We start from the raw sequence: 23,132 nt of genomic DNA, 5'->3' as shown, positions 1-23,132 counted from the left end.
GCCTACCTGCTCATGTAGAAGCATGTGTGGGTGTAAGAGTGATATTCAGAACCATTCATATCATTTGATCAGCTCTTCAGTGATGTCTTTTTGCATCTTTCTACTATCTTTGAAAAGGAAAAATCCTCCTTGATTGCAGCGTTAGCAGTTTTTACTGCTAACGCATTCATAAAGTCGTTTCCGGCATTCCGACAGTCAAAAATGTTGGATTTCAATGACGAATTGGGAATTTTAGTTGGATTTTCATAGCATTGTATTAAAAAAACAGCCTGTGTTATTTGTTATTTAAAGGGGACCTATTGTGCTCATCTCCATGCTTTTATTCTTTGACTCTACCAGAGTGCCTTTGCATGAGTCACAGTTCAAAACTTGTTTATTTACTTATAATGGGTCTTGGTGCAATCAGTGGTCTGAAACAAGCTTTTTTTGGTTCTCTCCGTTTAAGCTAGCTTTCATCTGATTGGATGCTGGTCACAAACAGAAGGTTTGAACAGCCGTGTGCCTGAGATGACTGTGACATCGAACTGTGAAATCAAGTGCTTTGAGCTTTTAGCTTACAGGATTACTGTACAACGTCAGCTTCCCTCATTGTGTGAGGGTAAAGAAAGAGGTTTCCTTTCAAGCTAAGAAATCCAGACGGTGTCATGCATGTGCACTCAGCAGTTTGGATCCAGATTGAAATACTGCTTAGATGTAAACTTAAACAGAGCAAAGCCCGGAGTCTGTAAAAGGCGGATCGCTGCCCCCTCTCCTCAGCTGTCATCTTTCAGCTGCTATCAAGCATGTTTTGCGTTAACCTTTCATAGTATGTAGGAGTATTCTGGTAGAAGAACAGCCTGACGTGGACACGTGTAGATGGTGAAAGCATCAGCATTCGGGGCTGAATAAGCAGAGGAAGGGCATTCATCCTTGTTTAAGAAACTGCAAGACCGTTGTGTTTGTTGTCTAGGGAAATAGGCTAACACGAGATGCTGCTAGTGGAGCTAGGGTTAGAGACAGGCTGCAGACTTAGCTGCGCGCCACCTTGACGGGGTAAATGTAAGCTAAAGCAGGAAAGACTAGTGTGCAGTCGAGATGAGTTATGTCCTGCATGCTAAGAGCAGAATTAGCAACAATCCTAATCCAGCTGATATTGTTTTCCAACAGACAAGCTGCAGGACTTTTTAGCAGCTCATAAAAAGCTCGTAATTCTTTTAAAATATCTAGCTAATGCTAGCTTTAGCAAATGAAGTGAAACTTGCAGTACAGTAATTTGCCAATCACACCCTCCAAATGTTGCAGTCTACTTAAGCTAGAAGTTTCCCAACTGACATGTCAGTGCTGCCGCTGCCCTGCAGCTGTTTCATCCCCTCCACTACCCGAGCATCCACCTGTCGGCTCTCATGGGATAATTACTCATCACTCTCCACTTTCTGTGCATCATATTTGCAGGGAGCAATGAGCTCGAAGCCTGACTGTTCTCACTGACCTGTCCGACTGGACTGTGTTTCAGTCTCTTTCAAATTCTTTTCGGTGCATTTACACTTGTTTTGAAATTTGCTTATTATTTAACCCAGAACAAGGCGCAGGAAGTAACTAAATGAGATCTTGGCTTCTTTCCTCATCAATACAGAAATGGATAGTGTGCCGAGTGCTTTACCTTCCCAGCTTTCAGTTGCTTTATCTGTGACACAGTCAGTGTACCATATCTGAGATAGATACGCTGGGTCACTCTCGGTAAACTATCAAAATCTGTAGCAGAGTACTATTCTCCCTTTTGGACTATAATCAAATTTTTGTAATCCTGTTACTTGTTGTTATGTCCATTACCATCCTGGCAGCCATCTAAAGGTCTGCTCAAGATATACGCCCCCCGTCTTCGCTCCTCGTCTTTGTTCTTGTTTTATTTTCACAGCCAGACTTCGGCTTCCCTTTTCCAAGTTTTACCCTTTAAACTAAAATATTTTACCGTCGTGAGTTTGCATAGTTGCAATCCTGTCTCTGAGCGAGTGCATACATGAATAAGAGATTTAGTGGTTCCACCAGAAGGCACAATAGTAAAACTGGCGTGTGTATATAAATCAGAATCACTTAAGAAAATGAATTGTTAGCTGCTGCGGTTCTCTACGATGCTCTTTCTATAAAAATATGGTGGACTGTCTTTCAGTGCCTGAAACAGCACTCATGCACACAACACACACACAAACAGAAAAGCAGCAATGGAGGTAGGAGAAAATGGAAAGTGATGGAGACAAAGATACAGTATAAACAGAGGTTTTGTCCATTAAGTAATGCAGTGAGGGCTTAACTAATCAAAACAAACTCGGACCGTCGCTCCTGTAAGAACTTTAGAGCCACGCACAAACACGCAGGCACGCTGCAACGGTATAAAACTTACCCATTAAATCGATTTACAGCTCACTCGGTTCTGTCTGGGGTTTTTCAATCAACACCTTTTGTTGACCTTTTTTTTCATTCTGTCCTTCTAAAAGTCTCTATTTCTGGCAGTGCAAGTTGTGTGCTCAGTGAACCTGGTATGTGTCTGATTTTTGTGTCAGTCCGTTGACAGAGCGGGGCGTTGAGGCTCCGCTCTGACAGAGGAACTTTCTGGGGAGCAGGTGTCAAAAAGTAACAAGGTAGAAACAGAAGGCGAGACGGAAGCGAAAGATTTAAAAAAATGTGTAAAAAGGAAGAATATCACAAATTTAGGACATTAGGACGTGTTTTCATGCACTGTTCCTGCATTTTGAGTTCATTTTTGTTAAATAGATAATAGCATTATTTTTTTTTATAAATAAGCGCTGCTGGAGCCTTAACTTCTTCAGATCGTATCCTTTTCTCCCTGCACCCGAAGCCTGTTTGGCAATAAAAAAAGATCTATAGAAGCAGAAGCAAAAGTATATATGTAGAGCAGGTCGTGGTGGTTGGTGGTTTGATCCCTGGCTGCTCCAGTCTGCATGCCAAATACTATCGGACAAGATACTAACCCCAGGTCGCTCTCCAATACATCCATCAGAGTATGAATGTTTGTGAATGTTAGATAGAAAGCACTTAAGCATAGAAAAAAGTGCTTGTATAAGTTGGTGTGAATGGATGAACGAGGCATGTTGTATAAAGTGGTTTGAGTGCTCCGGGAGAGAAGAAAAGTGCTATAAGAATCAGTCCATCAACGTTTACCTTAAATCTATAGCGGTATAAGGCCACTTGTGGCACATCCCCTAGGAAGTAGTCTGGACAGTGGTTCCCAGGGGATGAAATCAGTGGACAAGTTACAATGATGTCAGTGTTGATTTCTTCATTTTCACCTCCTCATTCCTCCTGCAGACACAGCTCCAGCTTTGTGAGCTCCCTTTTTCCAGCTTAGTTTCTTCTCATTTGGGCTGAGCGCTGAGCGCTGAGCTGCCCACGAGGCTCAAACAAGGCTTGAGGTGGTATTATCTCCGTGCCTATGATGCTGCAGGCCAGAAGGACAACTTTAAAGTCCTCCATTAGGACCTCTGCCCTGCCAGGTGTCAGGCACAGCCTCAAATAGTACGACTTTGAGTGATTCACAAGTTCAGCAAGAGGTTTAAAGAACAATCCCTTTTTTTTTAAAAAGCCTGGTTCTTTTGTTACTGTGGTTTGTAGAAGTTTGTATCTCTGGCTTGTTAAAAAGCAAAAGCAGGACACAGAATGGTGAATCCTTTCACTAAAGCCCTGCCTGTGATCACTTCTGCTTTAAAAGTCTCCAAACAGAAGGTGAGGGGATTTAAGGATCTGAAGTCCTGCTTTGAGGTGTGTCCCATGATCGTTGAAGACAAGCCTTTGGTCGCCACTGTCTCCACTGGTAGCCTGTCAGACTGTCGCTAAGGATTAGAGATGTACTTTCTGCTACTTTATAGAAATCATCAATAAATCTCATCTGTGATCTAGGGGAAAGACTTCTGGAAGACTTCAGTATTTCCACTCAGACGTTTCCTACTAGACACACTCTCATCATCATTTTGGCTCACATCATCACTAGGTGTCTGGGAGGGAGTGGACACTCCTGCAGGAGGCCTTAGTCACTGTAGAGTGGACATGAGGCTGTGCAATGAGGAGAGGAGATGTGCATCACCTCTGAGCCTCAGCTCCCACCTGTAATCCGTTACAGTAACGCTATGTTTTGAGAAAAGCAAAACAGACATGTCATTTAGACTTATGATCTTCTTTGTTTCCTGATTACCAAAACAAATGTTTTATTTTATCTAAAATAAAAATGACATCACCTGAATGGCTGGGGTTAGAGTTATGCATCAAGTTCTGTTGTTTATCTATGAACGTAGACACAGTGCCTCATTCTTCAATTCAGCAAAGGGCATTTTATGGTCATGGTTCTCTGTCCTGGTTGTCTTGTAACACTGAATGAACTCTGTGTGTATTTAGCTGTAACCCCTCACATCTCAGTAGACTCTATGTATTACTCATATTCATCTTCCAGCCTTTTTCCTCTCTGTCACCTCCTTTTTCTTCATCCCATCCCTATCTCTCCTCTTTCACTTCCTCCTCCTCTCTGTTTGCCTGCTTTGCATTTCATTACTTCTCTATCCACTTACCTCTGTCTTCCCTCGCCCATGTCACTGTCAGTTTGTGCTTATTTATTGTTACTGCTCTCGTTCTTCCTTCTATGAGGTCACATTGGAGTTTACTGCGATTGTGCCTTTTTAATTTACCTTTTAATTGTCTTTTTGTGTGTGTTTAGAACGTTGAGTTCTTGGTTTCAGATGGATGTTCACATTTTAGCAGCTGATGTTAAATTTGAGCTAATAACTAGCTGGGACCACATCCTCTGTAACGATGGGCGATGAGGCATGAGGAAGTGTGAGCTGGTGCTGCGGTTTGGGGAAGGCCTCAAAGGGGACTGCGACGGCTCCTAACGAGAAGTGAATGAAGGAAAGGAAGAGAAAAGAGAGGGGAAATGGGGGGGGAGGGTGGGGCATGAAAATGAGAACAGCAGGTATAGGTGAAAGGGGGCTTTTATAGCCTGAGGCCGGAGGGGGGTGAAGGAGGAGACGCCCCGCTCCTGAAATTCAGATGATATCTCCACTAAAAGTAGAATATAGCTCCGCTGCCAGAAGCTCACTTTAAGTCAAAGTGTTGGGTTTTAAAGCATTGAATTTAATAGTAGAGCAGCGGCCCCCAACCCCAGGGCCACGGACCGGTACCGGCTCGGGTGTGAAATTTATTTTTTTCAGGGTTTTTATCGTTAACTCGGTTTCCCTGGGTCTTTTCCTGTGTTGTAGTTGTGCGTCTTTTTTTTTTTCAAGAAATATTTAGGCATTACCATGGTGACCAGAGAGCATTAGAGTTCATACTACGATAATTATTTTCGAACTTTATGATTTTCTTCCAGTTTTTGTAGTTTCTAGATAATCAGAAGTTTGACAAACGTGCTGCGTAACAAATGCTAAGCTACAAAAAAAAAAGAAGAAAATCCCAGTTCAGAGGAAAAGGTTTAACGATGTCTGTGTAATCTTTACATAACTCAGCATTACAATTTCATTTGTGAAATCATTTGAACAATATCAAATGTTCCAGCTAAAGACACAAATCCCCTTTGGGGATGCGTCAGGATGCTAAGACTGACATGTGGAGCTACCCGCTGTGGCGACACCTTGTGGCATGAAAGTAGCTACATAATCAAGCAAGAAGAAGACATAAATGCAGTTTCTCTAATGGCCACTGATGGCTGGCTCCAAAAGCAAGTCAGTCGCCACAGATTCCCAAGTAAACTTGCCTAAATATACAGCGTTAAAAGCGCCACCATTTTTTATTTACAGTCTGTGGATATAACGAGCGTAATCTCTCTTCCCTGTAGTCCTCCTAAATATAGGATGTTTTTTATCTCCTTTTGTTTCACATCTGATTAAACAACATTTTAATTTCGTCTCCATCACTGGCTGGGAGTTGGCCACTCACGCTGATGTGACGCTGGAAATACCAAATCAATCAAGTTACATCCACTGTTGCCTTGACAGCTCGCCAACGATAAAAATGGACTTCCACGTCTCTTCCCCTCCGTCGCTTTCTCTTTCCCTCGCTGCCCTTCCTCCACCCTCCATATACGTCTCCCCGCCCATTTCTCCCTCTCGCTTCCTCTTTCTGCTGAAGCAAAGCCTATTTTCCGCATTATAGTCAACATGGCTCACAGCGAAACGTGCGATTACACAACCAGGTGGAAGTGAACGCTCTTTCTTCCTCTCCGCTTGGTAGACGCAGACGGATCGTGGTGATGAAGATGAAACGGGCCAGAAAGATACCAAACCTGATGAAATTTCCTTAGAAGCATCAAAGCTGCTGCACGACACGCACAAATAACAATTAAACAGAGAAATACTTTATAAGCTACAGAAGTAGTTTTCCTTTTAAAGTGAGGATAAACGCTGCACGTAATGACTTTAGTGAAACATTTAATCTCTCCATTTAAAGTAATTGGAAGTATAATTTGCTCAAGCTTTGTCCTCTCTGATAAAATCTTCCTTTCTTGGCTTTGTTATATTTAACCAGTTTTTTATTTTATGGTCTTAAAATAATAATCAGCTGTGACTTATATCTCTATGTGGCATTGCTGTAGCTTTAACTGCTCTCCCTGGCTTATGCTTTCCACGTATGCGCTTGGAAGTGTGGGGACTTCCCAGAACTGAGCCATACCGCCAAATATAACGCATTGCAGATGAACCAAACAATCTCCTTTTGGTTATCGTTGTCCTGAATGAACTAAGTTTGGTTCAGCCAGACAGTTCTGTTTGAAATGTTTATTTACATCGAGCAGTTTAGTGTATAGGCTTTGACCTCATCTTCCACTGAATCTAAACGCACAGATGTGTTTGGTAGTGATGAGTAAATATCATCCCACCATTCAGAATCAGCAGCAGTACCGTGGTGCAAAGCAAAGGCAGACATAGGAAATTAACATCTTCGATAGAACACCCAAATTAGAGGGAATAGCCTTGATTGAAGGTGCTTGCAGTGCATATTGTCTTTGTATGTGGGATTGTTAGAATCCAGTTGAGTTTGGACCTTGACTGGGCCATTGCAACACCTCAGTTGTTTTCTTTTTCAGGCGTTATGTTGTAGATTTGCTGCTGTGCTTGGGATCACTGCTGTATGACCCTGTTTCAGACAAGCTTTAGCTGTCAGACAGATGGCCATACATTTGACTACTTTCATATGCAGAGGTGTTCATGGTTGACTCAATAGCTGCAAGCTGCCCAGGCCCCGTGACTGCAAAATAACCCCAAATCATCACCCTCCACCCCCGTGGTTGGCAGTCGATATGTGGTGCTTTTGATGATATGCTGAGTTTGCTTTTCTCCAGATGCTTCAGCGTGCTTTACAGGCAAACATCTCTACATTGTTCTTGTCTTTCCAAAGGATTGTTCCAGACATATTGTGGTTTTTGTTGATGCAACTTTGCCGTGTTCTTTTAGAAAGAAGAGGCTTTCTCCTTCAAAACAAGCTCTACTCCTTTTCTGATTGTACCGTCAAGACCTTTAAGATTTAACGTTTCATTAAATGTTAACTGAAGTCCGTACTCTCTGAGCTCCAACTCTTGGCTCTTTGTGGTTTCTATGTACATTACATGGTCTGATCTTGGGGTGAATTTGCTGAGAATGACACCTGGACTTTGTGTTAACACACAGCTGAACGCTCCAGCATTCAGCCACATCTGAGTCAAGCAGAGTGAATCCAGTCCTCGGGATTTGAAATCCCAAGCATAAAAGTTTTCTCACGCGTAATCTAGCATTTACCAGACCAATCCTGGCAGGAACCGGGGGTCGTTAGCTGTCTGAGGAGCCCGACACAGAGGCCTTGCGAATGCCATGGCTTTCAATCATCATGACGCAAGATCCAACTAACCTAGTCTCCTCCTAAAAGTCCTCAGTTGCTAAGAAGTAGCTCTGGTCTGGGTTTTTGTGCTTCACACAAAGAAACATAGATATGAAGCCGGTTAAACATGCGAAACCAGCTGGTAAAAGTAACACGCAGAAAGACAGAAGCTATGCACTGAGTGGAAACTGAAGGAAATAACAAGCCAGTAAATATGAACGCGCACACTTTGTGAGGTTAAAAAAATTGCAGATGTTTAAAGTGGGGGAAAATTGATTCAATAGATTTGCCACATACAAAGAATGGTTTAATTATTGTTGGTTTACATTGAAACTCCACATGCAAAGCAATCACAGCTTTCAGTCTGTCCTGTTAAACTCCCGTCACATTTACAGCCTCCCTGCACTGACACCTTAATGTCTGCAGTTTTAGACACAAATTATTCGTTTTTATGGTTTTCAAAGATTCTTTTCTTTATGAAGACAATAAAATCATTATTTAAATATATCAATAATCTGTCTTTTGCAACACAAGCAGTACTAAGAAGTGCTCCAATAGCTATTTTTGAAAATCTCCACACCTTTTTTCCGCTCCAATTTACACATCCCCTCAAAACTCTCTGCACTGCATTTTAGTTGCTCCCCAGGGCGCTCCTGATTGAAAATGTTTCCCCAGTAGTTGTGGTGTTCATAGCATCACTGTCAGTTGTCAAGCCTGGGAGGTAGCTAGCACCCTCACACGCCGTTCCCCCGAGTACTGCCAATCTGGGCTTCAACCTTCAGTTTTGCTCAGACTCGTCATCCTTTTCTCTGAGAGAAATCACAAGGGGATCAAATCTAATTATTTTTCCTTTTTTGGGTGTGTTTATTATAACTGTTACTTCAAGTTAGGTAGTATAATGATTACTTATGTCAGTGTTTTTCAGTGTAGGGGCAGCAGAAATGACCTCGTGTCCGATTACAACCTGTCACGGGGAGAGTTTTAATAGACTGGTCCTTTGCCATGAACAAGCTCTTACTATGATGGAGAACATAAAACCAAAAAAGGTAATTATCTGGACTGCACACACTGAGCCTCGTCGTCTCTCTCTTCTTTTAACAAACAGGAAGATCATCGAGGTGAAAATCATTGATGATGAAGAGTATGAGAAGAACAAGACCTTTACCATCGAGCTGGGAGAGCCTGTTCTGTTGGAGATAGGACAGAAACACGGTGAGTCTGTGTGTGTGTGTGTGTGTGTCTGTGTGTCTGTGTGTGTGTGTTTGTTCAAAGAGAGTATCAAGAAGTCAGGAGTGAGAGCAGGAACAGGGAAAGTGTGACAGACAGAATGACGTCTTTATTTATCAGCAAACAGGCCCGGTGCACATCTGTCGCTTGGAGACAAGGTGAGACCAGCATTGATTACCTGAAGCCTCCAATCTAAACTCAGATTAACCGTGGAAACATTTCACTTTGAGCCACTGAGGATGTGACTTGGGAAGGATTCCGACATCACTGGCCCTGAGCTGCGATGCGTTTTTGAAGTAATCGTGTCACAGGAGGGATAGGAGTAATAACTCATCCAAATCAGCATGTGATCTGCTTAATTATGTCACCATAAGGAGGTTTGGTGTATGCAGTATAAACAAAAGCCAGAAAGCTTCCTTTCGTTGTCTGGAATCGCTGTAGTATCGCAGCGTCGTCGCAGATGGAACACAATTTGCAGTTTAGTCGTGGCAAATGAACCATCTCGATCAGCTTCTTTCCTCTCGTACTGTCATCTGCTAATTCAAAACCCGCGCAGATCTTTGAAGTCCAAGAATCTAAAACATTTAAGCCCCCGCCCTTCTTTTTTTTTAAGAATGTGAGAAGCTTTAGATGAAAATTTAAAAGGCTTCTTTAACAGAGAGACAGCTGATCTCCCCGAGGTGACTCAAGGCTGGAGAGAACCAATGCTCAAAGTCAATATATATATATATATGTATATATGTATGTATATATTCCACATTTAGTGCTAAACATTACCAGCATTGTACCTCTGAATGTGTTAGCAGCTTCAAAGAGCAGCTAATGTGTCCCAATCAGAAAGTTCACGTATTTTTTAAACAAAAATTCTTCGCCGCGTTCATTTTGTGTCTTTAAAGACGTGCCAGCCAATTAGCCGCACCAGAATCTTCCTGCTTTATCACTCTTTAAACACACACAGAGGCTCTTCTCAAAGAGTCTATAGTGTAGATGTCACACAGGAAGAGCCCATAGCCTGCGGCATGCTGTGGCATGTTTCATTACACAGAAATGTGATGGGTTTTATAATGCTGTCACAGAGCGAGCAGACTGGCAACCACATAATGCTGTCACATACAGTACACAGCTTTTCAATTACAGCGAGCTACACACTGATAACGGCAAAAATTAATAACTTGCTGTCTGTTTTGGAAACGTGAGCGAACAAGGAGACGTTTGGGAGAGATGCTGCAGCATACACGGAAGCGCGCAATACAGAGGTGGGAGAAAACGTAAAGTTTTTGCGGATAAAGCTCGCGTTTCCCATGTTTAAAGATTTAGCATATACATAAATATTCTTTCACAACCCACAGCATACGTTTTCTCAGTAATAGTTCACACTGCTGTGGTCTCTGCTGAGAATAATGAAAAAAAGAGACGCGTCTTAAGATGATGTCTGAAATTTATCAAATTAAAAGATTAAGCAAACGACTGTATGGAGAAACCTCAGGGCAAGATTTGATGATTAAACGGAGTTATTTGAGTAATGTGACTGCCCAAAACTAGAGTAGAAATTTAAAAATGGACCTATTATGTTCATTTCCAGCTCCATATTTTTTTTCGTGCACTCCACCAGAGTGACATTGGATGATTCACTGTTATATATATATCATTCTTTTGTATCTCATACATTGGTCTTTGTTGCTAAAACAGCTTTTATTTAATTCCTCTGTCTTGAAGTCTTCTGATTGGCTATCCTTCCCAAACAGAAGGTATGGACCAATAAAGGTGGAAAGTATTGATAGATGATAGAAGATTTCCATCACTGCATAAATAAAACAGTACAATTATCATGTTACATGTTATGTTCTGTTGTATGATATGTAACTAGTATTTGATATTTTCTCTACCATTTTAGACACAATTTTCATCTTAAAACCTTAAAAATATCTCACTGTTAAACAAAAAAACTCAGAATAACACAAGGAAACATTTCAGACCTTATTTTTAATATCTTTTCATTGACTTTTTTTTAAGTAGGATCTTAGATAATAATAAGTCCTATATGTGAAAATATTAGCAAACTAGCTTTGGCCTTTAAAAATGTCAGTGTGCAAGTAAATGGAGCAGTAATAAAGACACTTCAAAATGAAAACGCGTAAACAGTATCCTGGCAGGGCACATCCACTGAAACTGAAAGGTTTGCTCTTATTTTGAAAGTACAGTCACTGCTAACCAACGAGCACCAACCTGTTCTTGTCATGTGCTTCTGTGCTGCCAGGCTGGGCAGGTAGCTGTTTCTGTTATTACTGTAAAGTCTCATCACTACTCATCTCTATTGTCACCTAGGTGACTCGAATGAAAACAAGCCTTTGGTGGGGGCGGAGGAGGAAGAGGTGGCCAAGATGGGCTGTCCCAGTTTGGGCGAACACACACAGGTAGAAGTGGTCATAGAGGAGTCCTACGAGTTCAAGGTAAGTGTGTGTCTGTGCGTGCCGATACTGCACTAACAATGCCTTTACCAGAGCAGGTGTATGTGAGTGATCAGATCAGATCCATGTAAGTCCTGCTGGGTCGCTAAAACTAAATGTCCAGTGTCATTCTTTCATTTTGCAGTGGATGCATGTAGAGCAACGCCTTCTCTGGTAGGATGCTGCTGATTTTTAAAAAGGACCTGCAAAAAATAAGTAAATAATTTATTAACACGATGTTTTCAGAAACTCAAAGAAGTTAAGTCGCTTTCTTTTCAAGCTCCTTCCATCATCTGGATGACTGAGAACCAACACAGACGATATGCTTTCATCATATTTCAGTACAAAACAGGCATTAAACAAGCCTGGCTTTGTTCTTTCATAAATATTTTAACACTAGGAGGCGGGCCTTCCTAGATCTGATCCATTTCTAACTCTGACGAACACCATCGTCACGAGTGTGCAGCCGGGGAAACACAATAACGACACAACGACAGGGCTCTCTGTGGCTTCACGTGGACCCCTAACTGATGCCTGTCTCTTCATCTTGTGTCATCATATCGTTACTTATTTTTCCTGTTAATTGTCATATTCATTTGTCCTCTCATTCGTCATTTTCATCTCTGTTTGGTCTCGAAATGTCACCACTCGTGTGTCTGCGTACAGATTTCATCATCTCACGTGTCCATTTTTTGTCATTTTGTGTGCGTGTGTGTGTGTGTGTGTCTGTGTGCAGAGAGCAGTAAATACACTTCTTAGGCATGCTGAAAAGGTAATCCATCATTTTCATGCATGCAAAGCTTGTTCTCTAATCATCTACTGTACAATACTGAAATGTACTAATGGTGCCTGGGTTAATCACATCCCAATCTATAAATCATTAAGCGTTGCCACACATCGAGATTAATTAGTAATTTATCTTACCGTGACTGCTAAAATACGGCACATTTACCATTTTATGATGCTTTTAACATAGTAGATAGTAAAAAATTCAGAATTCCCTCCAAGCCCTGTCAGTAAAGTTACAGTAATGACTGCTAGTGCTGTGCTCCTTAGCTGCTGTCAGCTCTTTTACAACATCTTTTATCATCTTTCTTCTCTTGCCTGTTTTAGACTAAAACACTGAAGCAGTATGCCTGAAGGTTTTTTCTTCCTGAATTTTACAGCGAGCATAAGTAAAATGTGGCACGGCTGATTTCACAGCTTTATATTAATTAGCACACCTTATACCTGGAGTACCGGGGCCTGAAAATTTCAATGAATGTATGGTTTGGGTTTTAACCGAAAGGCCTGAAGTCGTCAGCAGTTTCCTCTTTCTGTATAGCTGCGAATGAATTAACAGCTTGAGGGTTGTGTTTTTCCTGTTCTGCCTGATTTGTATGCAATGGCATGGTTGATATTTGTGCGTTTGTATATTTGTGCGTGCGTGCGTGCGTGTGTGCGTGCGTGCGTGCGTGTGCGCGCATGTGTGCGTGTGTGTGTGTGTGTAGAGTACAGTAGATAAGCTGATCAAGAAGACAAACTTGGCCTTGGTGGTGGGAAGCAGCAGCTGGAGGGAACAGTTTGTCAATGCTGTTACAGTCAGTGCAGGTAACACACACACACACACACACACACACACACACGGCTTCATTTTGATTTATGAACAGTGTCTTTGGCTGACATTTTTCTTGACTTTATTTTTAAAGATGGTGGATGAAGGGAAAGAACTTTTCTTAAAATGTGACTTCAGCATTTAATTTGGACCCTTATAGTGTATTTTGATAAGGAGAGATCATCAGAAGGAATTGAAAGTGATTTATTGATGTACAGAATTCAGTTTGAGATATTTGGCGGTTAGACCCTGATGGCCCGGCGCAGCAGAACGGGATCTCAGTGGTGATAGGGATTAGAGCAGGACTCCCCAGAGTCTAGACACTGGTGGTGGAGATGAAGATGGAGGCTTGAATGGAGCCTGAGTTGCACGAAGGCAACTGCAAAGAATAATGACAGATGTACAGTACGCAGAGTGAAAGCTGATTGGTCAGAAGAAGGCCAGCAGAAAGCTGATTGGACTAGACATGTGATGTCACAATCAGCTTGACAGCGTGGGAAAGTGGAAGTGATGTAAAGCTTAGATTATCCATCAACACCTGGGAAGCAGACAGATGAGTGACTACAGATCTTCCCTATTGAACTTACGCATAAGCTTCGTTTATTACATTCATAGCCTGTTTCTTTGCTGTCACAGATGGAAGTCTGATTCAGTTTTAGTTATGTAAAGTAGTTTGACATTGTAGGAAATGCAGTACATGGACAAAAGAATATTTCTACCTGCAGGTTACACATGCACATATGGAGTTGCAGTTATGACTGCTTCCACTCTTTGGAGTGTGTCTGTAGGAATTTCTGCCCATTCATCCGAATTGGGGGATACGTAGGCAGAAACTGATGTTGGATGAGGGGGGACTCTGCACGTATTGAATTAGTAGAGCAGGTTTTGTATACTATTCAATAATATCCCTTAGAATTCACTTTGGAATATCTTGGACAGAAGAAATGTATCAAAATTACTTGCGAGTTGCTATGGTGACATTTGATTACAGTATCACACTCAAAAAATTTTTCTTTTGCAAATATTTGTAAAGGCAGAAAGCAAGGCTGCATGCTTGACTCTGTAAACTGGTGGCAATGGGATTGAATGAAACAGCTCTCATATATGGGCATAGTATGGGCTACTAGCAAGCTAGATTAGCATAACATAGCACAATTATTGGTACATTATAGCATTTAATTAATACAGCATTTTGTGTTGCTTAAAGCAACCCCTCACTCTTTATTTAAATATATTTCTATAATCTCTAAAGCTTATCAATTAATATGACGTAAGTTATTAGCTTCTAATTAAAATGTTAGGTTGGGGAGGTATTTCAGGCAGTTAGCCATTTTGCTTATATTGGGTAGTTTTTGTGAATTACAGCTACATACCAGCTGCTTTTCATCAAGTCATGACTAAAACATTTAAAACAATGTCAAATACAAATTGAGTGAGATTTAAAGTGCTGCTAAATGGGTGCTGTTTTTTATTCTTTATGCTAATCTAAGCTAATCAAGAGACTTAGGAGATAAATGTGACAAGAAAAGATATCAAACTTCTGTCTCTTACTAGAGTTAAAGCTGAAGTTTATCTGTCTTGTTTCTTCTTTTTGTCTCATTCCTTTTTATTAATCGTCTTGTTACTTTTACTCCGTTTCAATCTCCCACCTACCCAAAGGAGATGATGACGAGGAGGAGAGCGGTGAGGAGCGGCTGCCCTCCTGCTTCGACTACATCATGCACTTCCTCACTGTCTTCTGGAAGGTTCTGTTCGCCTTCGTTCCTCCCACAGAGTACTGGAACGGCTGGGCCTGCTTCATTGTCTCCATATCGCTTATCGGCGTCCTCACCGCAGTCACGGGCGATCTGGCATCTCACTTCGGCTGCACGATAGGACTGAAGGACTCGGTGACGGCTGTGGTGTTTGTAGCGCTGGGAACATCAGTGCCAGGTGAGGATGAGTGGGGAAGAGCCTTATTATTTGACTTTAAATCCCAATCTAAGCACCAAAACATTCACCACCACACGCTCATCAATGGCCAGCTCATCAAACACATCAGCAAACGTTTCTGGGATCTTTATTTCTTTTATATTGTTTTCACCTTTCAAACAACTTGGTTAGATTGGGTTAAAATACAAACTTTCAACAATGGTTACAGTGTCTTATCCATGCTGATGATTGGTCAGCATGGATAAATGCCACCCGTTTCCTGAGAACACGCTTTTAGCTGGATTGAAAAACCCTGATTTAACCTATTTAGTTCATAACCACCACCTTTGCGTGACCTCTTAGTCTGATTGTGTTAGGGTTAGTTTAGCTAGATAATGAAAAATTAGTTAGACACATGGTTACATTTAGATGCGGTATTGTGGGTTATTATGAGTAATGCCTGTGTATGAGTGCGGCTGTTGAAAACAAGCAGGAAGAAGATTTTCCCAGCTTGCAGCTTGATCTGAATACAGGTATGAGGAGAGGTTTAGCGGGACTCAAACAGAAACAGATGGCTCGGTGTTACGCCACAGTGGTGCAGAGTGATTATTTTCCACGTTTGCCATGTTACAAATTCCTCCCCTCCCATTACACCACACTCGAGCTTTCCGTTTCACCAGACATGAAATGAGCTGCGTCTTCCCTCCAAAGTTCAGATGTAAACAAACACAAGCGTCTCTCCTGCACCTGATTTCAATAGCAGCCGCTTTGACTTCCAGGATCGAAATCAAAAATATAATTGTAAAACTCCGGCTCCATCACAGCCTTCAGCCTCGGATTTTTTTCTTGCCCGGAGTGGGCAGATCGTCCCCAGACTTTCATTCAATTCCCTGCCTCATTCCTAACGACAGCAGGTTTATTGTTGCCCCTTCGTATGATTTATAGAAACGGCTCCTGTGCTGCTCTTCCGGGCGGTAACTTGGATGGCTTGTGATGAGGTCTCTGGAAAGTAGTGTTTGAATCAATTCCTTCTACAACCATGTTATGGTGTGTGAAGGGGAATTTTAGATCCGTAAATCAGCGCGTTTCCTTTTGCAAGGTTCTAATGTTTTCATTTTCCCTCTTGTTGTGAATCTCTGATCACTTTCACTCCCAGCCAAATCTCTATCTGTTCCTTCTTTAGTCTCTCATAGTCCCCCCACTTATCTGTTAGGCTCTCATGCCCCATTCTGGTCAATTTGTTACTCTGACTTGGTGTTACCTTACTCCGCTCTTTCTTTCCTCCTCTTAGTGTTTTTGCTATTGGATCATCCATCATTCTGACCTGTGTATGCTGTAGAAAGCAGGCGTGCGTGTGGGTAAAAACATGTGCTTTTTCTGTCGAGGAGCTGCAAGTTAGCATGCAGCATCTCCAGCGGGCCATTATGACTTTCACAGGGAGTGTTTGCTGCCTTCTGCGTGTGTGATCTCCTTAAAACTTGTTAGCAACACTCATCTGCTCTCTCGTTTCCATTTCTCTGACATGCACCCTTCCCTCCTCCTTCCCTTCTCTCTGTCCTCCTCGAGATTCATAAAAGCATTTCTGTGTTATTTGATTGGAGACACACTCCAGGATTATTGGCCCAATTTACACAGAATTTGCAGACTCAGGCAATTAGAGAGCAAACGCTGATGGTTTGAAAGCTGCACGCTGCAAAATGTTTCTGCCTGTTTAAGAGGTTTGCACAGCTCATTTGTAGCCATCTGAGGTATTTAAACGGTAAGTGGTGTTTGATATGTGCATCCGTGGTGAACAAATGCTGACGCTGGTTTGCAGTCTTCATCTCGTACGCTGCTTCATGCCTGAAGCTTATCTCTGTGTGAACTGATTTTTGACTTTTTGGATAATATTGATTTAGTTGTTGCTCTTCTTTTGGTCTAAATACATGAATTTTACTGTGGAAAGTCCTTTTGGAATTTTGTGGGAAGTTGCTGCAACAGAGGATTTAAATTGTTTTAGTATAACAATAAAAATCTGTACAGCCTCGTTCATCAAATGAGAACTTTTAGATATTTTTGTGACCGTTTAGCAGGAATAGTGTGGACGAAAGGAGTTTATACGAGCCAAATGAAGATGTTCAGAAGATGACACTCCAGTAGGTCTGCATACATTCACCACAGCATTAAACAGGCTGTTCTCATCATTGTTACCTGTGTGGCTGGCTAGGCAGGACCAGATCGCAGGACTCAGAGACGGGGGATTTAAATCTAAGAGGCAGCTTTATTTGCTGTGATGAAGAAGTCAGATGTGGTGCAAAAATAAAAATTAAAAAAACACTAAAAGAAACAAGTTTAGAACTAAGACTCTTGCAACCAGGACACAATAAAGGAACATGAACTACACACAAGAAACACTGCAAACATGGAGACCACGACCACCAGAGTGTGACTGAAGACTAAATACACATGCAGGATAACGAGGGAAACAGGAGAGAAACACAGCAGGAACAAATCAGACGCAACGAGAGAGGGGAAGGAAAACTAAACAATGCATGCAGGACAAGAGACTATCATAACAAGACAGGAAACACTGAGGACAAAACAATAAGGGAAACTAAACCAGAACCACAAAGGATAAACACAAGAATCAGAAACTCATAAACGAAGAAAACTAAACTAGGAAATATGAGAACTCTAAGAATACCACAATAATGACTTATCAAGATTCAAAAAGGTCCACAAACACAAAACACTGGGTCAGAGACCCACAATCATGACAGTTCTGTTTGCTATTTTTAAACATGAAATTAGGGCTGTGCGATATGACCAAAATCTCATATCCCGATATAAGACATTTATTGTCCCGACAAAGATATATATCACAAAAATTTTACAATTTCTGTAAATTCTGTGAATCTCGGGTAACTCGACTCGTGTGAAGTGTTTTCAGCTGGGCGTCGTGTACCTGGAGTCGAGTGTTTTGACCAGTTTCTGCATAATTTGCATAGTACAGTTTTCTGGTCCGTGTCAGACTTTTCATAACCAAACCATGTCCATGCTACAGAGGTAGCCCCTCGTTTAGAATAAGGTCCTCGATTTGTTTTGACTCTTCTGTTTGTCATCATTTCAGTTTATTTTGAAAAATCTCAACAGGATCTTCAGCTTTATTGTGAAAGGTTTATGTGGAAAATAAACAAGTGGACGCGGAGCCACACGCTGGGTTTACCGTCATTGTTGCTAACAACAATGTAAAAACAGTCGCTTGTCCTGTAGCGTGGTTATTTTAAATATAAGAGAAAGAGAACTTTAATCAATCAATCAATCAATCAATCTTTATTTATAAAGCACTTTTCATACAGAAAAATGTAGCACAAAGTGCTTTACATAGTTAAAAGCAGCCCACCCCACCCTCCAACTCACTCCCCACACTCTCAATACACATATATCCCCCCACCCCCACCCACACACACATACACACACGCGCACACTTAAAGAGTAAAAATTGGGCTGGACTCGCATGAGCCAAGTGAGGAAACACTATAACAGGGAGCCGTCTGCACCGGGAGCCGGTCACAGACCGCAGCCTCCAGGCTGGGCACACAGCCGGAGGGAGGCAAGAAATTAAGAAATTAATAAACTACAGTGACCATCAAAGTCATGAAAAAATATTGCCGTAAACAGTTTATTTTGCGACACCACGAAACAAACGATAGCGTAAAATGAAACAATAGATGTTTTCATATCATCATCCGATATATATCTTATATCGAACAGCCTTATATGAAATAGCAAATAAATGTTCATTGAGCACCTATTGGGATTCAAGTTGCTTTTTAGAGAAGTGAAGATATTTCTTTAGCAAACTGATTCCTTTTAAGAAACATTGCTAATTCAGAGTCTGTGATGCTGCTGGATTTTGTCCCACTGCATCTCTAACATGTGTCTGATGATCTTATTTGGAGGCAGTAATGTGGAGTTATATGGCTGCCCCTATGTGCACACACACACTTGTTTTTTGTGTGGTCTACCCCCAGCAGGATTACAGTCCCCCCCCCCGAAAAAATTTGGAGGACAGTTTTAATGTTGGGATACGAATTTCAGCTAATCTCACTGACATTCAAATGGAAATTGAGGCTCTTCTCACCAGCCTGTCTAAAAGCAGACGTTCAGTAACTGGCAGCAGCTTCCGCCGGTATTCCCTGCCAACCCAGTTGTAGTCTCTCTGCTTTTCATCCAGTTTCTCCTCACATATCCTGTACCACGGAGCACACTTAGTGTACACCTACAGCATTTCACAGCATTTATTACATTGATTTTGGTTGTTCTGATGCCAGAACACAACTGTAAATTGCAGCAGGACTAATAAATCTTCTCTGAAACTAATGCAAGTGATGTTTAATTCTGCCCAGTGTGCATAAAAAAACGATATATGGCAAGTGAATCAATTTCTGACAAAACTGTGTATCGCGGAGCAACGCAAACCTCCTGAGGCTTCTTTAAATGCACATAAATTTTGATAATGTAACTCTAAAGGCTCTCGCCTCAAACAGTGACCCAATGTGAACACAGAAATGATCATTCCACAGGGATCCCACAGGGGTGGAAATTTCTCTCTAAAGATATAACCTGGACACAGGGCAACCACTGAGCAACCAGCATTAAACCACTGATTCAGCTCCATGGAGCATGATTACAAAAATATGGACTAAGAGACTTTAACTGTGGCTGACAGATTGTTATTTCCTTATGCAGTATACACTCACCGTCCACTTTGTAAGTTGCTTTGATTCAACAGCTCGTCATTGCATGTATCTAATCAGCGAATCACATCACAGCTGCATTTGCGAATGCAGTCATAGTCAAGAAGATCTGCCGAAATTCAAACTGACCATCAGAATGGGGAAGAAAGGTGATTTAAGTGTATTTGATGGTCGTTGGTGCCAGATGTACGGTGGCCCTGAGAGGCCAAACGGACTACAACTTAAGAAAAGACCAGCAATAAGAAAAACGCTGCAAAAACACACAAAACACAATGGAAATCGGAAAAACAAAAACAGAATTAGGAAAAGACAGATTTCCAAAAGCACAAGGGAAGTGTTTCTGGGGAGACAATAACCCGACGGACCAGTTGCAGGCGCCCAAAACATGGTAGATGTGTTTTAATCTCATGATTCATATAATACTGATGACAGATTTTTAGGCTAATAGTTAGGCTAACACAGTTACCGATAGATCCTCCACTTCTTTTAAGCGTCTCCCAGCACAATTCTTATTGCATATTTTGGTTCCTGCAACTGGTCCGTCGGGTTATTGCCTCCCCAGAAACACTTCCCTTGTGCTTTTAGAAATTTATTTTTACCTATTTCTGTTTTCGTTTTTTCTATTTCCGTTTTCATTTCTTCCTATTTCCGTTGTGTTTTGTGTGTTATTGCAGCGTTTTTCTTATTGCTGGTCTTTTCTTAAGTTGTAGTCCATTTGGCCTCTCAGGGCCACCTTACAGATGGGCTGAATGTGGGTGCTTTAGAAACAGCAGATTTTCAACACAACCACCTCTTTAAGGTTTACAGAGAATGATCCAAAAAAGCAAAATAACCAATGAGTGTCAGTTCTTTGTCTTGTTGATGCCAGAGGTCAGAGAATGGCTTTAATAGGACTGCATAGGAATTAAACAGTAAGTCAAATAATCACATAATACAATTAAGGTCTGCAGAGGAGCATCTCTGAATGCACAGTGCATCAAACCTTGAAGCAGATTGGCTACAGCAGCGAAAGACCAGGTGCTGCTCCTGTTAGAGCATGATCTCGTGGACAATAGATCACAGGCATTTAAAACTAAACAATATTGTTTGTTTGTATCAATGGTTTCGTTGTAGCAAGGTGTACCTAAAAAAAAGTGGCAAGTGAGTGTGTAATCCTTTCAATTACACATACAGTGTTACACATCTGTGATAATATTTATGCTGTTGCTTATATAATATTTATGCAAAAGGAATGGAGGAACTGACCTTTGTGGTTGCAAAGGGGCTTGCAGATACATAGAAACTGTGGGTGTATAAGATGTCAGCAAGTGTTAGGTGATCTACCAAGAGTGAAGAACTGAGTTTGACTTTAACTGACATGTAGGATATTCCCGGAAATGTCAGGATTTCACTCATCAATGACTTCCAGTGTCTGCAACAAACCTTTTTTTATAAAATCTTATGTATGACTCCCCATCATCTTCGTGATAGCTGACTGGATAAGCACCAGTGTAACCAAATATCTACTGATTGGATTTGACAGCATTGCATATTTAAATTATGCAGGTTATAAAATCTTCTGCTGTATTTGGCTGTCACCCAAGCATTTGTTCGTCCTTTGTCTGTCTTTGAGTATTATGTCCTCAGTTATCGGTACAGTTGCTTTTCTTCTTCCTAGGTGTTGTAACTTTTTTTTCCTTAGACTGATAATCAGTGTCTGCCTGTAAAAAAAAGAACAACCACGTCACAGTTTTGTCCTGTCTTTATGCTTCTCTTTCCATTCTTGAATGACATGATGTTCACTTGTATGTTTTTAAGTGGAAAACAGTTGTTACCTTTAGCTTTTTGCAGCAGCCTGTGAGCAAGTCTTTCACAAAAATACATCTAAAATTTATTCAATTAAAGTAATTTCCATAGTTTTGGTTGGCACAGTGTCATTGTCTTGTTTTGACGCTAGGTCTATGCTTTGCTTTTATGCCTTGTTCTAATCTTTCACATTGATTTTTCTATTGTAGTTTGAAGCGGTTGCTCTGAGGTTTTGAAAAGATGAACGTAGTAGAAGAAAGAACCCTAAAAATGAGGCAGCATAAAAAAGGGTTTTACAATAAAGCCTTTCTTTCTTTCTTTCTTTCTTCTAGACACATTTGCCAGCAAGGTCGCTGCCATCCAGGACCAGTACGCTGACGCCTCCATCGGCAACGTCACCGGCTCCAATGCGGTTAACGTCTTTCTGGGCATTGGCGTGGCATGGACCATCGCTGCCGTCGCCTGGCGCTCCAAGGGCAAACCTTTCAAGGTGGACCCAGGAAGTCTGGCCTTCTCTGTCACCCTCTTCACTATCTTAGCTGTGGTGAGCGTGCTCACGCTTCTGTACCGGAGGCGGGCAACAGTCGCCGGTGGCGAGCTGGGTGGGCCGCGGACTTGCAAAATAATAACGTCGCTGATGTTTGTCTCATTGTGGCTGATTTACATCCTGCTGGCTTCCCTGGAGGCCTATTGCCATATACCAGGGTTTTAAATGGAAAGGAAAGCAGAGGGAGAGAGAGGCCCACTGCCAATATGAAAAGAGAGAGAGAGAGCAATGCAGCAGTGAGAGAGGGAGAAGAGATGGATCGATATGGGCCGACTTTTCAGGAAATCTTTAAATCCGTCCAAAGACTATTTCAGTTTTTCATCAGATGTGTTTTTTCCCTACATTCCTCTCTGTCCTGAAAAACAGAGAGTGAGTCCTCATAAACAGTAAAACTTGCCAAATGTCCAAATTAATAATTATTTATTCTACATTAGCAGCTCTTTTAGACAGGAAGCCCCTCCCTCTGGTCTAGTTATGAGGAAACCTCTCGAATACATAAAATTAAAATGCAACATCGTGGAAAAAAGGTACAAAACTGACTTTTGAGGCTGCTTCTAAAATCAGCAGTTGACAACAAAGTGTACAGGCTCATGTTGTCCTAATATACTGCCAAGACAGCTGGAATGAAAAGACGATCAGCTGGCTTCTGAAGAGAAAATAGGTTGAGAGTGAGGATTAAAGTGGGATAAAAATGGAAAAGATGAGAAAAGAAGAAACAGAAATAGAGGAAGAAGAAAGTGTGTATAGCATATACAAGAATATGTGGTAGAAACCTTTTACTGCCCTGTATTAGTCACTCGTTCACTCCCTCCACCTTTACTGTATCAGTGGACGCTCCTGTCTGAACATTTGAGCTCTAAAACTGACAGTGACTTCACACTTTTAATCCCTCTTCCACCAAATGCACACAGACACACACACACACTCACATATACACACTCTTGGGGCCCTTGGGTGATTCTGCAGTTGCGGGGACCAAGTTGCGGGCGAGATGAAAACTGACCACCTTTCATTTTTATTTTTTTTGTCTTTTTATTCTTTTCTTCCTCAGTACA

General features: G+C 41.5%; 1 protein-coding gene across 2 annotated transcripts in view; it reads left to right on the top strand.

Annotated features, from left to right (window-relative positions):
* Positions 1 to 22,765, top strand: part of slc8a4b (solute carrier family 8 member 4b) — a gene marked incomplete in the record, with an annotated part of 126,222 nt that extends 103,457 nt beyond the window's left edge. The window contains 6 exon segments of one of the 2 annotated variants that reach the window (XM_042223137.1): positions 8,933 to 9,039; positions 11,380 to 11,504; positions 12,238 to 12,273; positions 12,992 to 13,091; positions 14,755 to 15,027; positions 21,863 to 22,765. In XM_042223137.1, the coding sequence (XP_042079071.1) occupies positions 8,933 to 9,039; positions 11,380 to 11,504; positions 12,238 to 12,273; positions 12,992 to 13,091; positions 14,755 to 15,027; positions 21,863 to 22,242 (1,021 nt within the window). 2 annotated transcript variants of the gene reach the window in all.
* Positions 22,766 to 23,132: the final 367 nt, after the last annotated feature.

This window comes from Haplochromis burtoni, unplaced genomic scaffold (assembly GCF_018398535.1).
Source record: "Haplochromis burtoni strain Fernald_Lab_line unplaced genomic scaffold, NCSU_Asbu1 Contig_102, whole genome shotgun sequence".
NCBI classification, from domain to species: domain Eukaryota; kingdom Metazoa; phylum Chordata; class Actinopteri; order Cichliformes; family Cichlidae; genus Haplochromis; species Haplochromis burtoni.
Note: the sequence above shows the minus strand (reverse complement) of the source record. Positions and strands in the feature narration are given on the sequence as shown.